The sequence below is a fragment of the Diceros bicornis genome, chromosome 32 (assembly GCF_020826845.1).
Source record: "Diceros bicornis minor isolate mBicDic1 chromosome 32, mDicBic1.mat.cur, whole genome shotgun sequence".
In the NCBI taxonomy this organism is placed as follows: domain Eukaryota; kingdom Metazoa; phylum Chordata; class Mammalia; order Perissodactyla; family Rhinocerotidae; genus Diceros; species Diceros bicornis.
The window spans coordinates 9,755,077-9,772,631 of NC_080771.1; the positions used below are offsets into that span (position 1 = coordinate 9,755,077).

Genomic DNA, 17,555 nt, shown 5'->3' on the forward strand with positions numbered 1-17,555 from the left:
TCACAAATATTTACTCCTATGGTTTCTTCTAAGAGTTTTGTCATTTTAGCTCCTACGTGATGACCCATTTGGGGATAATTTTTGTGCATGATGTGAGGTATATATCCAATTTTATCCTTTTGAATGTCAGTATCTAGACTGTTCTTTCTCTATTAGATTATCTTGGCACCCTTGTCAAAAATCAATTGAACATAAATGTAGGGGTTTATTTCTGGACTCTTAGTCCTAATCCATTGATCTATATGTCTGCCCTTGTGCTAGTATTACACTGTCTTCATTACTGTAGTTTTGTAGTAAGTTTTAAAATCAAGAAGTCTGAATCCTCCAACTTTGTTCTTCTATTTCAGAATTGTTTTAGCTATTCTGGGTTTCTTGCATTTCCACATGAATTTTAGGATCAGCTTGACAATTTCTTCCAAAAAATCCAACTGAAATTTCGATAGGGATTATGATGAACCTGCAGTTCAATTTGGAGAGTATTTCCATCTTAATAATATTAAGTCTTCCAATCCATGAACATGGGATGTCTTTTTTTTAATTTGGATCTTCTTTAATTTTTTCAACAATACTTTGTAGATTTCAATAAATAAGTCTTGTGCTTTTTAAAAATATATATATATTCCTAAGTATTTTATTGTTTTTGATGCTATTGTAAATTGAATTATTTTTTTTAATTTGTTTTGAGATTTTTTTTTTTTTTGCTAGTGTATTGAAAAGCAACTGACTTGTATATTGATGGTTTTATTTTTTTCTTTCCAATCTGGATGCCTTTTATTTCTTTTTCTTGCCTGATTCCCCTGGCCAGTATCTCCAGTAAAATATTAAATAGAAATGGTGAGAGCTGACATCCTTACCTTGTTTCTGATATTAGGAAGAAAGGATTTGGTCTCTCACCATTAAATATGATGTTATCTGTGGAGTTTTCATAGATGCCCTTTATCAAGTTGAGGAAGTTCTCCTCTGTTCCTACTTTGTTGACTGCTTTCATCATGAAAAAGTGCTGAATTTTGTCAAATGCCTTTTCTGCATCAACTGAGATGATCATGTGTTTTTTGTCCTTTATTCTATTAAGATGGTGTATTACATTGATTTTCATATATTAAACTAACCTTGGATATATTCCTGGTATAAATCCTCCTTTCTCATGGTTTATTCATTCTGTACTTGGCTTGATTCAGTTTGCTAGTATTTTGTTAAGGATTTTTACATCTATATTCACAGAGGATATTGGTTTGAAGTTTTCTTTTCTTGTGATGTCCTTGTCTGGTTTCGGTATCAGGGTAATACTGGTGTCATATATTGACTTGGAAAGTGTTTCTTCCTCTTCTATTTTTTGAAAGAGTTTGTAAAAGATTGAAATAGACTCTTTAAATATTTGGTAAAATTCAGTGAGGTCATTTGGGCCTGGGATTTGCGGAAAATTGTTAGTTACTGATCCAATCTGTTTACTTGATGTAAGTGTATTCAGATTTTTTACTTCTTGAGTCAGTTTCAGTAGTTTGTCCATTTCGTTTGTTATCTAATTAGTTGGCATACAATTATTCATAGTATTCCTTTGTAATCTTTTTTTTCCCTAAGGTTAGTGGTAATATTCCCTCTTTCATTTCTCATTTTAGTAATTTGAGCCTGCTCTCTTTTTTCTTTTTTTAAAATTATTTTATTGAGGTCTTATTGACTTATAACATTGTGTAAATTTCAGGTGTACATTATTATATGTCAGTTTCTGTATACACTGCAGCATGTTCACCACCAATAGTCTAGTTTTTATCCATCACCATACATATGTGCCCCTTTACTCCTTTCACCCTCCCCCAACCCCCTTCTCCTCTGGTAACCACTAATCTGTTCTCCTTCTCTATGTGTTTGTTTGTTTATCTTCCACATATGAGTGAAATCATAGGGTATTTGTCTTTGTCTGACTTATTTCACTTAGCATAATACCCTCAAGGTCCATCCAATCCATGTTTTCGCAAATGGCATGATTTTGCCTTTTTTTATGATCTCTCTTTTTTTCTTGGTCAGTCTGACTGAAGGTTTGTATTTTGTCGATCTTTTCAAAGAAGCAACTTTTGGCTTCATTGATTTTTTTCTATTGGTTTTCCAGTCTCTATTTCACTTATTTCCACTTATCCTATTATTTCCTTCCTCTGCTAGGTTTGGGTTTAGTTTGATCTCTTTTAGTTTCTTATGGTGGAAGATTAGGATATTGATTTTAGATTTTCTTCCTTTTTAATATACGCATTTACAGCTATAAATTTCTCTGTAAGCACTGCTTTAGCTGAATCCCATAAGTGTTGGCATATTGTGTTTTCACATTCATTTATTTCAAAATATTTTCTAGTTTCCCTTGTCATTTCTTCTTTGGTCCATTGATTATTTAGGAATGTGTTATTTATTTTCCACATATTAGTGAATTTCCCAGATTTCCTTCTGTTATTGATTTCTAACTTAATTCCATTGTGGTTGGAGATGCTCTTTGTTGATTTCAATTCTTTTAAGTTTCTTGAGGCTTGTTTTGTGGCCTAGCATTGGTCTAGACTGGAGAATATTCCATGCGGGCTTGAGAAGAATGAGTACTCTGCTGTTTGGGAGTGGAGTATTCTATAAATGTCTGTTAGGCCTCGTTGATTTATATGTTGTTCAAATCTTCTATTTCTTTGTTGATCTTCTGCCTATTTATTCATCCATTATTGAGAGTAAGATGATAAAGTCTCTAACTATTATTGTTTAATTGTCTATTTCTTCCTTCAATTCTAACAATTTTTGTTTCATGTATTTTGAGGCTCTGTTGTTAGGTGCATTACATTTATAACTGTTATATACCCAGATGTTATAAATTGTTACCTCTTCCTTTTATTATTATAAAATATCTCTCTTTGTCTCTAGTAAAAATTTTTGTCTGAAAGTCTATTTTGTCTGATATGTTTATAGCCACTGCAGCTCTTTTGGTTAGTCTTTGCATGTTATATATTTTTTTCCATCCTCTTACTTTCAATGTATTTGTGTCTTTGAATTTAAAGTGTGTCTCTTGTAAAGAGCATACAGTTGGATCATATTCTCTGCCTTTTACTTGGAGTATTTAATCCATTTACCTTTAATGTGACTACTGATAAGGTATAATTTATATCTGCCTCATTTTTAAAAGTTATTTTTTCACTGTGTGTTTCATTTTGGATAGTTTGTGTTTTATGCTATCAAGTTCATGAATCTTTTCTTTTTTAACATCTAATATACTATAGGTCCCATCTACTGTATTTTTCATCTAAGACATTATAATTTTCCTCTCCAGAGGTTTACTTTGTGTCTTTTTAAAAAACATATTCTAAATCTCTACTTACAAATAAGATGCAGTTATAACAACTTTTAATGTCCTCGTCTGCTAATTTTAATATCTGTGTCAGTTCTAATTTGGTTTTGATCGATGGATTGTTCTCCACATTATGGGTCAGATTTTCTTACTTATTTGAATGCATGGTAATATTTGTTTGGATGGCAGGCATTATGAATGTTACCTTGTTGGGTGTTGAGTATTTTTGTATTTCCTTAAATATTCTTGAGTTTTATTCCATGACACAGTTAAGTTCCTTGGAAACAGTTTGATCATTTTAGATCTTGCTTGTTAGGCAGGACCAATGTAGCATTAATATGGAACTGATTATTCCCCACTACTGAGGCAAGACCCTTCTGAGTACTCTCTGCAATACTCCATGAATTATGAGATGTTCTGGTCCAGCTAACAAGAACAGGCACTATTATTTGACCTGTGTGAGTGCTGCCACTGTTCTTTCTAATCACCTCTGATAGTTATTTCCCCAGTTTTGGGCAGTTTTCTCACAGGCATGTACCAATTAGTAATCTGAATACTCAGGAGGGACTCTGCAGGTATCCAGAGTTCTCTGTCTGTGCAGCTCTCTCCTTTCCAGTACTCCATCAGAGAACTCTAGCTTCCTTGGTCCCCTGGATTCTCAGCTCCATCTCCTCAATCCAGGGAGTCTGCTGAGCTCCACTTGGATTCCCCCTTCCTGCATCACAACCTGGAAACTCCCTCAAGGCAGTAAGCTGTGGCAATCACAGGATTACCTCACTTCAGTCTCTCAGAAATCATTGTCCTTCATTGCCTGATGTCCAAGGTCTTGAAAAACATTATTTCATGTATTTTGTCTGGTTTTCCTTAGCTGTTTCAGGTAGGAGGGTAAACAGGCAGTACCTGTTACTCCATCTTGATCAGAAACAGAAATCTTTCCCCGGGTTTCTTGGTGGCCCCCAGAGGTTCCAAATGGCTCAGAATTTTCTCTAAATCACTGGGAGTACACACACTTGATATAATGGAATAGGAGGTACACGACATGCCCTCTGAAGTATTCTTTCCAAAAATGTTTAACCCATATCTGAGGAATATTGCATCTGGACCAGCATGAGTCTCACATAAGCTAAGCTACCACACTACAACAGAGAGCAGTTCTCCTACACCTGGACTCCTCCTGTCTCCAGAGTTCCTGTATCCAGCTCCTTTCCTTTTATGTCAATCTGTACATGAATTTATGTTACTCCTATAATGGCATACATAGGCACACCAATGAGGGCAATATTTAAGCATGAATCCAAACCCAAGAGGAGGAAGACACTTTCCTCCATTACCCTAAAATGTGGGCTGCTGATGGAAACACTGATTTATGCATTTATAAGAAATCTATTATCTTTACCACAGAGAAGTCAGAGCCCAAAGCATGAGGCAAAATCTGGACTCTTTAAATCGTGATGTGCTTGAATGACTTACCAGCCAAAGTTCAGCTAGATGGGTATTAGAACCTCTGCGAGGTTTCCAATAAGCAGAAAAATAGAAAGAAAAATAATATTCTAAAATGTAACAATGATTATGATATTCAGAAATTACTCATGGCAAAGTGATTTTCTCATGATCTGTCAAAATCAGGTCTGGTTGGTGATGGGATGGGCCTAAGGAAGGGTCAAGTCCCATAGACTCAAAATGTGGTTTTTTCACTATCTACCTCAAAATTATTTAGGAGTATATGTTTAAATGCAGATTTCTAAGCCCTGTTTGATAGTTACTAATTCAAAATCTCTAAGGGTAGAGATCCAGAACCTGAACGTTTTTTTTGGTGAGGAAGATTAGCTCTGAAGTAATATCTGTTGCCAATCTTCCTCTTTTTGCTGAGGAAGATTGGCCCTGGGCTAACATCTGTGCCCATCTTCCTCTACTTTATATGTGGGAGGCCTGCCACAGCATGGCCCAATAAGTGGTGCACAGGTCTGCGCCCATCCGAATCCACGAACCCTGGGCCACCGAAGCAGAGCGAGCAAACTTAACTACTATGCCACTGGGCAGGTCCCCAAAACCTGCACTTTTGATAAGCACTCTTGATGATTTTTATGTACATTAAAGTTTGAGAATGACTATAGACAATCCCACTGGAACTAGACAGGATACCAGGTCCACTCAATAGGCACCAAAAGGAAAATATCCAAATATGCAGGCAAGACATGGTGCCAAGGGAATCTGACGGTAAGCAGATGGTTCGTGTAGACCGTTATGGGAGCAGAAGGAAAGTCCTACAATGTCAATAGGTGGAAATCCAAAAGCGGAGAGATGTGTTAGGAGTCAGGCATTGGCGATAGGTAAAGTTTCAGACGCACAGATGATAGGCATCAGAGATGCAGCAGCTTGTAGTAAGGATCTAGTCATGCGGAGTTAGGTTTAGGGATTGGGTTCTAATTTCCAAGAGATTGGGGGGATCAAAGTGGAACTCCAATCCAAAGAAGGGTCAGAGTCAGATACAAGAGAACCTAAAAGAGGCCTATTACTGGAACCAGTCACAAGGACCAAGGTGAGAGCCTACTCCCTAGGGCCAGAGTTAGCTCAAAGAAGGACCAGCACAGAGACTGATTTGATGCTCAGCCACTAAGCAGCACATCTAGGGTCTCTTGGATTTCCTTGCTCATGGCCTAGATCAGTCCAGGACCTGTTACAAGGGTTAGCCTGCCCCAAGGAGCTAAGTGGCCCTGCTGTAAGGACTGGAAAGGACCTCTAACTCAATTTTCCAGCCCCTACTTGAAATCCATTTCAGACATAAGCCTCAGGACATTGTCACAAGGGTGATGGTGGTTTTTCTCAGTAGCTAAAATGATGGCAGCTAGCTGTGAAAGAGGCTGATTCCTAAATAGAACAGCTCCCTAAAGAGAGTAAGAGGCAACTGGATTCTCGAGTCAACAGTAAGTTGTCTTCACCCCCAAGACATTCTGAAACATCACACTCTAGTCACTGGAGGGTAGAGAACCCAGGTGTTCTCTGCACAATTCTACTTTTCTTTAAAATAGCAGATTACTTTTGTAGTGAAAGAAAAACTTTAATTTTTAGATCACTATTGGGTGAACCCATAAATCCTTGGTTCTCTCATGCTTAGAGACTGGTATCACTAAGGTTGTAGAAGCATATGCTGAATTCCTCCACTCTCTCAATGAAATCTTTTCAGCAAATAGGCAAGGAGCAAATAGTCATCACTAACCAAATGATTACCAATCTGGCAGATATGCTTCAGGGTGTGGAAAGTGAGTGAAGAATTGAGAGAACTGTTAGAACTAATGCTAGAGAAGATCACGAGGAGGGCAGCACTGAATAGATCTAACGGAGGCTGTGGAGAGAAGGCTGACCCTTTGTCAAGCTCATCTGCACCTTTGGTTACTTACCACTGGCTGTCTCACTCCTGGATCTACGTGACTCCCCTGGTTCTCCTTCCCCAGCCCTACGGGATGTTCCCCACTCATCCTATTCATCCACAACGAAATACTCTCAAAATCAATTGGGTGGTGATTACGAGCCATTATATTCCTGCTTTGCTGAAAGGGATACAAAGCAGTCTGGGCAAAATCTTTCATGATGGGTTTAAAGAAAAAATTCCAGTATATCTAGGAATGGTGTCACTTCTAAGTTGAAAAATCAAAGTCAAGCCACAGTCCTTTCATAATATTTGCTTGTTTTGTTTACAAAGGTGTTATATTTCTAAAGCAAATGCCATAAAATGTACAAAAGATTCATTCTTGATCTGAAGGGAGGAAAAAAGAAAAGGGAACCATTTAAACAGTGGAACAGATGGACTCAGATTCAAGGATTGAATGGATTTGTAACATTTTCTTTCTTTGCCCTGCGAAGGGGTCTATTGCTCTGCCTTCTGTAGTCTCCCCAGTGTCACTTTGCAGGATCTCTGTCCACTTAACTCAGATTTAGAACTATGGATGTAGAATACAGAAGGTGCCTAAAATTCAATCCCTTGATTGAGGAAATTGAGGCCTGGCAAGAGAATTGAATTTCCCAAAGTTGGCTGAACCAAGAGTAAAAGTTCTGTCTCTTGATTTCTAGTCCAGTGTTCTTTTCACTCTGTGCCTTTCTTGATGTTACTTCCTTTTAGTTTTGAAAATTATTTTCATTTATTATTTGTCCAAACCTATTGGGACTAAAGCTTTCCAATATCTTCCTTTAATAGTTGTATACCATCTACTCCCAATTTCTGGTTGTATCTTTATGAAGGACGAGGTGTTGCAAAACATAGATATATTCTGATAATTCTGCAGTACAAAGAAAATCTATTCTGTTAAGAGCTAGGAATAATTTATTAGAATAAATATCATGGGATCATGAATTGCTTGGATAAGGTTCACTTATGATGATCAATAACATCTGACAAAGTGGGGAAAGGATTTTGAGTAAAGTAAACACTAACTGAAATATGAATAATATAATTGGTCTAGGTGCTATTTAAAAGAGCAACTTAGATATAATCTTTGAACCTTGGGTTTTAGGGAAGTGGCATGATGTGGCAGAAAGACTACTGTTTTGGAATTCAGAAAATTAGGATGACCATCCTGATAACACAATTTACCAATTGTGTGATCTTGGGTAAGCCACTTGAACTTCTCTAAAGCTTAATTTCATTACACATGAAATGTAAATAGAAATCTTGTCTATTCCAAAGGGTTGTTAAAAGGATCAAATCCAAAAATGTATGAGAGATTGCTATAATTCAAAGATCAGAGACTATCTATGCACTATGATGGCAGGGGACCACGTGTGTCGGATTCAACAGTGTATTCCCAGTACCTAGCACAGAGCCTGGCACACAGTAAATACACAATAAATATGTATTAAATAAATGAATGCAATGATAGGGAAAATATCATTCTTATCATTATTGTCTTGCTGGAGAAATGTTTATGGAGGGATAAAGCCAAGTATATGTGGGGGAGGCAAAAGAGAAGAAGAAGAGAATGATTGGTGCTACTTCTTTCCTAGAACAGAAGCAGAGGTGGTGGAATCAAAGAACGAATGATTAAATTGACCAATCCCAAAATCTGCCCTCTTTCTTTCCCAGTCCCGTTCATCCCACCGCTCAATCCAGGATCCCGTTATTGATTTTTTGTTTCTAAGATTGCCTTTGGGCATCCACCTCATTAATTTCTGTCATGTTAAGCCATTACATTCAGTTTTTTTATTGAGATCTACATATGTACTCTCTTTGGTCATTAAGAACAGTGCTGTTTTTAACTTACATTGGATGTAACTAATTCAGACTCCTTCCTCCTCCTTTTTCTTTCCTCTTCTTTTAGCCCTCTCCAAAGGCTACCGTGGCGATGGGGAAAGACAGCAGCCTACAGGGACAGCTTGAGAGGAAAATTAGTTCAGTCCTTTTCTTTCTACTTCAAGCTCTGAACGACTCTAGCTAAAAGTCCTATGGGATAGGTGTCTGGCTGAAAATGCATCTCTTTCAGAATTGCTCTTTTTCAGTTTTATAGATGTGCTCCGTCACACACATAGGAATTTCATAAAAATGTTTTTCTCTGCCACAGAGGTCAGGGTTTTACAGGCCTTTGGGGAACAAATAACATGCTCAAACATCAGCTCAACTGAAGAACCACGTTACCCCACTGGAACACCACGTTCTTGGTATGTGGCCAACTTTGGGAATACCCCAAACCACATGTACTTTAGAGAATGCAGACAGGTCACAAAATTAAATCAGTCTAGTCTGGCCAAACACCCTCAACCTACTTTTAATAAGTTTGAATTAATTGACAGGTTCCCCTTCCCTCCAGTCACACTTGTTACAGCCAATTCAAACTGGTTTTAACTGGATTCAGATAAAATTCACCTACTTTTTGCTTTGTCAAATACAACTGACAGGAACAAACCAAAACATTTCTGTCTGTAAAGAGCAATGCGATAATAAGCCTTTGGACCTTGAAGCTTGCAGAAGACTAATGAGATAATGTCTAAAATGTGTTTGAGCTGCATGTGTGAAAGGCTCTATAGAGATAGAAAATATGATAAATAATGCAAGAAACCTTTGTGTCAGGAAATCTCCTGTCTTCTGGAGGACTTAAAAGTATTAAACAAATACTTTACAAATATGTACCTGCTAATCTAATCTGTCAACTCCAGCCCAGGTAGCTTGAAAAGCACTATTATTTTCATCATAACAAATAAGAATCTTGGTTTCTGATGAAAGATTTTCCAAGAAAATCGCAACATGGCTGTCAGGTAATGCCTTAATATTAAGCCAAGCTTCCAACTTTAATTTCAGCTCTTGCTCACTCTCATCAATGTGAAAGCACTAGTCCTAGCCGCCTCCAATTTTCCACTCCATTCAAGCCAAACGCATCCCTGTGGGATTCTCTTGCTGTCCTAAATTGAGGAAAGTCACAAAGCACACTCTCTTTGGGGTTCTTGAACCCCATCACAGTACTCAACAAATAATGCTCTCAACAGTGACCACATAATGGACTTCAATAACTTAGGAGCTCAATTCAATTACCTACAAGCCTTAATCTGCTCCTTTTCATGCAAGTCCCTTCATTCAAAAGCACACAAAAATTTATTTCTTCCCATGGCATCTTTTATTCCTAACAATGATAAATAAGGAAACTATTTTTTCCATGAGCTCTACAAAGTAACAAATGAGACGCAAACTTTAGCAAGAAATTTTCTGATGGGAACTCCAAAAACATTTGGCATACACTCTTCTCACAAGCTCCTAAATGCCAATAAATCTTCCATTTGTTTGTTTAAAATAAGTATCATCTCATTTTTCAGAACTTTACTTGAAAACAAGCTATTACCTCTTTGCACTCACCCAATCTTAAAAATTTTCTAGAATCATCGAGTTACAAAATTTCTATTAGAAAATCAAAAGTCTCAGAGCTGGAAAGAACTTTGATATACAACCTGACTTAGCCCTCGCCTATAGACAGGTGAATTTAGTTAATAAGTATTAAAATTGATGACCTGTGGGCAACGGGCCATGCTTGACCTTTTGAGATATATACACAGTGATAAGACAATTCCTTCACCTCAAAGGAGTTTACAGTCCAGTGATGTGTTTCCTAAAGAGCATCAGTATCACTTGGGCGAGAAGGTAGAATTGTAAAAATGAACATTTCCAGGCTCCACCTCAGGTTACTGATCAGAAATTCTAGGGGTGGGACCCAGAAATCTGCATTTTAAAAATCATCCCAGGGCTAAATAGGGGGCCTGTCTTCTAAGGACATAAAAAAAATTGGATCAGCACCTTCTGTCAGAAAACACTAAGTCATCTCTTAGCTTTACCCAGACATTCTTCTAAATTATATTCACCACTAAGTTTGACTGTGAGCTATACATTTTATAATGGAAATCCTTAGTACAGAAACCTAAAATAGTGATCTATCATTCTCCTTAAAATGCCTAATTCACTTGACATTTAATTTGGTTTCATTTAGCTCATTTTAGCCTATTTTCTTGCCATGACAGTAGTGTTCAAGAGGAATAATTTTCATAATTTCAAATTTCATAATTTTTTTCCTTTGACAGAAATACAAAACACTAGTAATCATAAAGAAAAGTTGAATTCAGAGACATGTGAGATATTTGGACTTTAAGAAAGTAAGCTCCTGGGGCCGGCCCAGTGGCATAGTAGTTAAGTTTGCATGCTCCACTTCGGTGGCCTGGGGTTCGCAAGTTCAGATCCCAGGTACACACAACTCATCAAGCCATGCTGTGGCAGTGTCCCACATACAAAATAGAAGAAGATTGGCACAGGTGTTAACTCAGTGACAATCTTCATCATGCAAAAAGAGGAAGATTGGCAAGAGATGTTAGCTCAGGGCTGATCTTCTTCACCAAAAAAAAAAAAGAAAAGAAAAGAAAAGAAAGTAAGCTCCTAGCAGAATTAACTGGCATACACAGAGTCTGTATAAGACCTAGCACCTTGTGTACAGAAAAATCACCTGGGAGTGGCTATCAGTGCAGATTGCAGAAGAGTCTGACTTAGTAGAAGTAAGATGGGTAACAGAATTTTGAACAAGCACCCAGCTGATTCTGGTGTGAATGGTTTTGAGAAAGCATTCCAGAGAATTCACGATTTCAAGATATTAAGCTCTTAAATCTGAACCTCCCTTTGAGTCTAAATCAATAATTTATAGATAGTAGATTGTCAATACATGCATATTTACTTAAAGTAATCACAAAAAAGGAACAAATAGGGAAATTCAGTTCATCTAATCAGAGCCCACATTCTTAAGTCAGAGCTAGGGAATCTTGCTTATGTCATAAATTACTGTCCTCCAGAATTAGGAGCCACACGCAGTAAAAAAGCAACTTAATGTAGGCTTTGCTGTTGTTCCTTTTAGAGAGAATATAAAACATTCTAATTGCCTACTTTTAAAAGTAAAAATATGCTGAACAGTGTGTGTGTGGCAAGAGGGATAGTTGACTGAGGGTGGGGTAAATGAGCGGTATTCTCTGGCCAACAGCAATAATCAGAGAAATATAATTCTGAGGATCGTATAAAATAAAACCAAGTGGAATCTGTCCTTGATCTAAGTGTCTGTCCCTCAGTCCTGATATTAGGATTGTAATTTCTCCATTCTCACAGGAATTAGTTGTAGACAAACTAAACACTTGTGGTATTATCTAATTACTAATAACTCAGAGAACTGAGACGTCCTTATTTTCACTTCCTTTGGGGGGACCAGAATATGATTGGGTTCTGAGGTTGTAAGCTTTCTGTGAGTCTAGGAAGCATGCTTTATATTACATGTTATTTCTTAAATAGTCCACAAACATGTAAAAGGAGCACTGGCTTACTACTTAATGACTGTGTGACCTTGAACAAGTTACTCAACCCCTCAGAGGCTCAATTTTCTTAGCTGTAAAATGGGTACCCAGGTCGATCTGGATTCATGGTCCAGGCTCTTTCCACTCAGCCATGACTCTCCCCACACCACAGTGCCTAACTGAGGATCTGTGGGAGGATCACATGAGATAATTTTTGCAAAAGTGCTCTGTTAGCTATAAAGCACTATACAAATGAAGCAGATTATTATTAGTCTTTTGTGAAGCCCAACTATAAAGATGCAAAGTGACCCAGAAAAAGGGAGGACAAACCTGAAGTACAACATTTATAGTGCCTAGAACATTACCCTGTACATGGTAAGTAGGTGCTTAATAAGTACTGAGTGAGTACAGAAAAACACAAAACACAGGTTTGTGCCTCCACCATACCAGGTATGATACCAAGAAGGAATAAATAAACCTAAAATCAAGGATAGTTTGATTCAACCATAAAAGCCACAATGCCTCAAGAGCCTAAGATCTTAAATTAAAAATTACTTGATATGAAAGAGCATTAAAATGTAAACTATGACCCACCATCTGCAATGAAATGGTTGTATTCTTACCTCTTCAATCTTTCAGATGCAGCCTTGGGATAGCAGAATCTGGGTGAGGTTGCTGAATTTTTTTCCCTTTATTTGATAGATCTGCATAATCATCCTCGCAACCTTTACAGGAAATAACAAATTCTATAGAATGTTGGGTACCTAAGGTCTGTTTTGGATCTGGAAGGCTGATTTTTAGTGATACTCTGATTTTAAGCAAACCAGATTTATCCCCTAAGCCACCCCCCTCCCCAACACACACACACAAAAGGAGACTGCCAGAGGGGAGTAGGGAATCAATTATTTACTTTATAAAACAATTCTTTATAAGAGTCGTTAGTCTGTTTTCTAGAATATGCAAAATGTGATTCAAATTTAAATGTTCTAATTATATTATGTACAACTTTGACATAGATAGCTATTTGTAGAATGAGGCACACCCATACTGGGAAATAACAAATTAAAAAATTCAGGGGAAAAAAATATTTTCTTCTGGGTGGGCCTTAATTGCCTTTTTTTTCTTCCCCATTGCAAATGTATTTTTATGCTGGGTAACGTTTCCAAAAGAGGGGTGTTTTTTTTCTATTGTTGAAATGAAACAAACAAGTTTGCTTTCAGAGCCACAGCAATGCCCAACTGTTAAAAAGAAAACGTTTTCCACTGGCCGCTTGCCTCTCTTATCCCCATGCAACCTTTCCTATTGGCCCCTTTCTCTAGGAGGGCCCCTGGGGCTGTCTTGTGGAACTGATTGTAAAACCATTTTGTGCATGAGAACTAGTTTCTTCAAAATCTCAGAGACCACCCAGAACATGCCCAATCTTTGGCAAATGTCTATGTGTTTCCTCAGTATTTGATTAGCTGTACGCTGAGTAACCGACCCGGGTTTCTCAGTCTTTATTTAAAAGAAGAGATGGGAAAAAATATTTTAAAAGATGAAGAAAGGAAGAAAATCTCTTTTCTCACCAAAAATCTATTCAAATTTCATTTTATGTATTTGTGTTTTGGGAAGGGGCAGGATAAGAGAGTTCAGCGCAAAGATCTCAACGAAGCTAAACCGTCCAAAAGAGCAAAAGCGTTTCAACTCTGTATTGAGGGAGTAAGCATTTGCTAGAAGCTCACTCGCATGAAAACCTGTCCTCCCCTCCAAAAGCTTCCCATGGTGGGAACTGTCTCCTGCGCTGATACCTATGGCCGGGAATCCTGGAGCAGAGTTCGCGATGGCAAAGGGAGGCAGGCAGAGGCTCCCAGAGAACAGGCCCTGGCTTTGTCTCATCCTGCTGTGTTCCCCTGCTCACAGCCTCCTCTCTCACATACTAGGTGCTCAATAAATGTGGGACGCAGGAAGCGAAAAATCCGAATCTGCCCCCATGCCCCAGAGGCGAATTATCGGGAACGCAGGTTTACTCTGACCCACTGTCTCCTCGCGTTTGCTGAGGACGCTCGGCCTCGGCTCTACGGCCCCAGCAGCAGGAGCACAATCAAGAAGGCGAGCTGCTGGAGCCAAGATGGAGAGGGAGCCGGAGAGCGAGAAAAGTGGCGCGGGGCGCGAGCCGGGGGACCCGCCTGACCGCCGCGCGGGCGGCGCGGCCCCGCGCTCCCATTGACAAGGAGGCCGGCGCAGCGGGCGCGCGGGGCGGGGGCGGGGGCGGGGGCGGGGAGGGGCGTCCCGGCGCGCGCCCGGCCCCAGGCCCCGCCCCCACCAGGCCCCGCGCGCGCCCACTCGGGGGAGCTGCGGGCCCGGGGAGCGCTGGAGGAGGGGAGGCCGCGCCGAGCGCGCGCCGCCGCCGGCTGACGCGGCCCGGGCGCGCGCGCCCCCTGCGCCCCCCGCCCCTCCCCGTCCCGGGGGCCCGGCGCGCGGCCCTGCTGACGTCAGCGGGCGGCTCGCGGTGCGGGGTGCGCAGAGCCGCTGGCGCACTCGCCCCCTCCCCCGCCCGGGCTGTGGCGCGCGCGCTCTCCCTTCATTTTCTTCTCCCCTCCCTCCCAGCCTCTCTCTCTCTCCCCCTCGAGCTCCCGGCTGCCCGCGGCTCCCTCGCGCCCTCCCTCTCTCTCCGGTAGGCTCCACTGAGCGATGCGAGCTCTGGGAGACAGCGACGCCGCCTCCCGCTAGAGACCTGCCCCCGGCCCGGCCCCCTGCCCAGCCCTGCCCAGCGCGCGGGGGTCGGCGAAGGCGCCGCGGACGCACCGACGGCTCAGGACCGGCGATGCACATGCACTAGCAGCACCCCCTCACTCGCTCCCTCCACACCCCGCGCCGCCGCCGCCGCCGCCTCCTCCTCCGGCAGCAGCGGCAGAAGGACCCACCCTGCCCCCCACCCCACCCTCCGCCGGCTCGGGCTGCGGCTCCTGCCTCGACTAGTATTTTATTTAGTTTGGGTCGTGCACAAGCCTCAGTGCCTGCAGCCCGCGCCTCCACGGACCGCGGGCGCCTCCTCCCTGGGCTCCGGATCCCCAGACCCCGGCCACCCTCGCCTCGACACCCCCAGAGCCGCGCCAGCTGCCGCGACTCTCCGCTGCTGGAATCTTGTTAGCGGCTGTCTTTTTGGGGGGTTCTGGTTTCCCGACATTTTTGTTTTCTGCCGAGGGGAGGATATCGTGATTTTTTTCCCCTTTGAGCCCAGGCTCTGCTCTCTGGGGGGGTGGGGGGCGCGCCGAGCCGGGGAGCAGTGCCAGCCGAGTCGTGCGGGCTGTGGCAGGGAAGGGGCCACCATGGGATGTACTCTGAGCGCAGAGGAGAGAGCCGCCCTCGAGCGGAGCAAGGCGATTGAGAAAAACCTCAAAGAGGATGGCATCAGCGCCGCCAAAGACGTGAAATTACTCCTGCTGGGTAAGGACCGGGGCTGCCACCCCTATCCCCAGACCCCGGCCCCTCCGCACCCCCTCCGCCAGCTCCCCCACCCCACTCGGGCCCGGGAAGACCTGGTCCCGAGTTGGCACCACCATGTGCCCAGGATCGCCCACCCCCTCGCATGCCTTATCCCCCTGCCCACCCCGTTCCCCTAAGCTGACACTCACCAGTTTTTCCCCCCTGTCTGTCCCAACAGGGGCTGGAGAATCAGGAAAAAGCACCATTGTGAAGCAGATGAAGTAAGTCCCTGTGCCATTGGGATTTGTACTTTTATTAAGAATAATTTTTTATCATTTGTGTTACCTTGCTCACTCTACATTGCTCTCCGGGCCCAGTTTTTAATTCGTGCACACACGCACACACACACACACGCACACACACACACACACAGACCTGGGTTTGACTCCCCTCCCCCACGCCCAACGTTGGTTCTGAGTCCTCCACCCCAACTCCCCGGGTGGGTGTTTTTTGGGGGGGGGAGGGAAGGGGAGCGCCTGTAGTTGTATGAATGACAGTGTCCGCCATATTGATCAGAACATCACACTATTGGCATGATTATGATCATTACTCTTGCTCGTGGGGTGTTTCGTGTGTATTGATGCCTGCATTTCTGTCTCTGTGTCTCTGTTTCATTCTGTCTCTATTTCTCTCTCCTCCTCCCTCCACCCCCCACCCCACATCCATAATCTCACTTCGCCCTGCTCTCCTCCTGGGGCAGTGATTTTGAACTTGGCTAAAACACGGAGGGGACCCAGCCCTAGACTGGGGTGGATGATCAAGTGTCTGCTGTTCATGGATTTGGTGCTGAATTGGAGACTGTGGTTTCTGCCCCCTCTCCCCCCAAAAAGAGGACGAGGGTTAGGGGAGGGGGCGTGTGGTAGGGAAGGGGGTGGGGGTTTCCCAGCTTATGTGACTGGCACAGCTGTATCCAAGGCAGAGGTGGAAGGGGGACACTGGCTGTGAGGCTGAATGCCCGCCCCTTGCTGGCCGCCCTTCCTCCCCCACCCTTCCCAGCGTTCGCTCTCCTGACACTGGCAGTTTTCTTTCACTCTGTGGCCTTTATCAATGTATTTATTTACACTCTGCATAGGCCGTGTTCCATGTAATCTACCCCCAATGCGGATTTCAGGCCCCGCTTGCCGCCGCCCCCTTCTGCCTTAGATATCAGTTTCCCCTCCTAATTAACTGGGGGTGGATTTGAGTGATGGTTGAAAATTAAAACAAAATGGGATATTTCTTCCCTTCCACACTTTCTCGATAAGGAGCCTCGCCCCTCCTTCCCACTCTCGGGCTCGCTTCTGGCCCCATGCACTCCGCTCGGCAGTTCCTGGTGAGCCCTCAGGCAGCTTTGCTGGGGGAGGGGGTGGCCGGCGGGGAAGGGGTGCGCGCCCGCAGGGCCTCCTGGCCCTGCTGCTTCCGTTGGCCTGTCGGTTCGGGACGGAGGAGTTCGTTAAGACCGTTTAGCGAGGATTCCACGTCGCTTTGCTGTGACACCTTCGTGCACACACAGCTCCTAATTAGAGGTTGCTGTGCAGTAAACAAAAATGATTATTTTTCAACTTGACAGCATAGGCGAAGTAATTGCATCCCGTAGGAAAACAATGGAAAATAAAAACCCCTTTCGTGGAAAGGTGGGTGGGAGACGAAGCATGCTTTTGCTTTCAGAACAAGATGCAAAAAATCTTGCATGTGTAACAGGCATGACAAGCGGGTTCTAGGCGGCGCCATGATGGTAGGGAGTAGCGACTCGGAGACAATTTCCCCCGTCTGCTTGACGTGCTCTTATTTTTGTTCGAGAGCTCCCCGGGGCTTTCTTTGCAGAGGCCCCCTCGGCTCGCCGCACCCCTCTGAGCCACGGGTAATTTGGCCTGGGGCTTCTCTGGAGCTTGTGCAACCCAAATGGACGGGGAGGCGGGGCCTGGGGAATTGCTCTTTGCAACAAGGTGCATGTTGCATCTGCCTGGAACCCTTGCAGGTCGGTAAATGCAAGCAGCGCCATCCCTTT

General features: G+C 42.7%; 1 protein-coding gene across 3 annotated transcripts in view; it reads left to right on the top strand.

The window, feature by feature from the left end:
* Positions 1-14,657: 14,657 nt before the first annotated feature.
* GNAO1 (G protein subunit alpha o1) overlaps positions 14,658-17,555 on the top strand; it is a 171,568-nt gene continuing 168,670 nt past the window's right edge. For 2 of the 3 annotated variants that reach the window (XM_058527846.1, XM_058527847.1), the window contains exons 1-2: positions 14,768-15,529; positions 15,747-15,789. In XM_058527846.1, coding sequence (XP_058383829.1) covers positions 15,412-15,529; positions 15,747-15,789 — 161 coding nt within the window. In that variant the 5' untranslated portion in view covers positions 14,768-15,411. Of the gene's footprint in view, positions 15,530-15,746; positions 15,790-17,555 lie in introns of all 3 variants that reach the window. The other variant, XM_058527848.1, reaches the window with a different exon arrangement.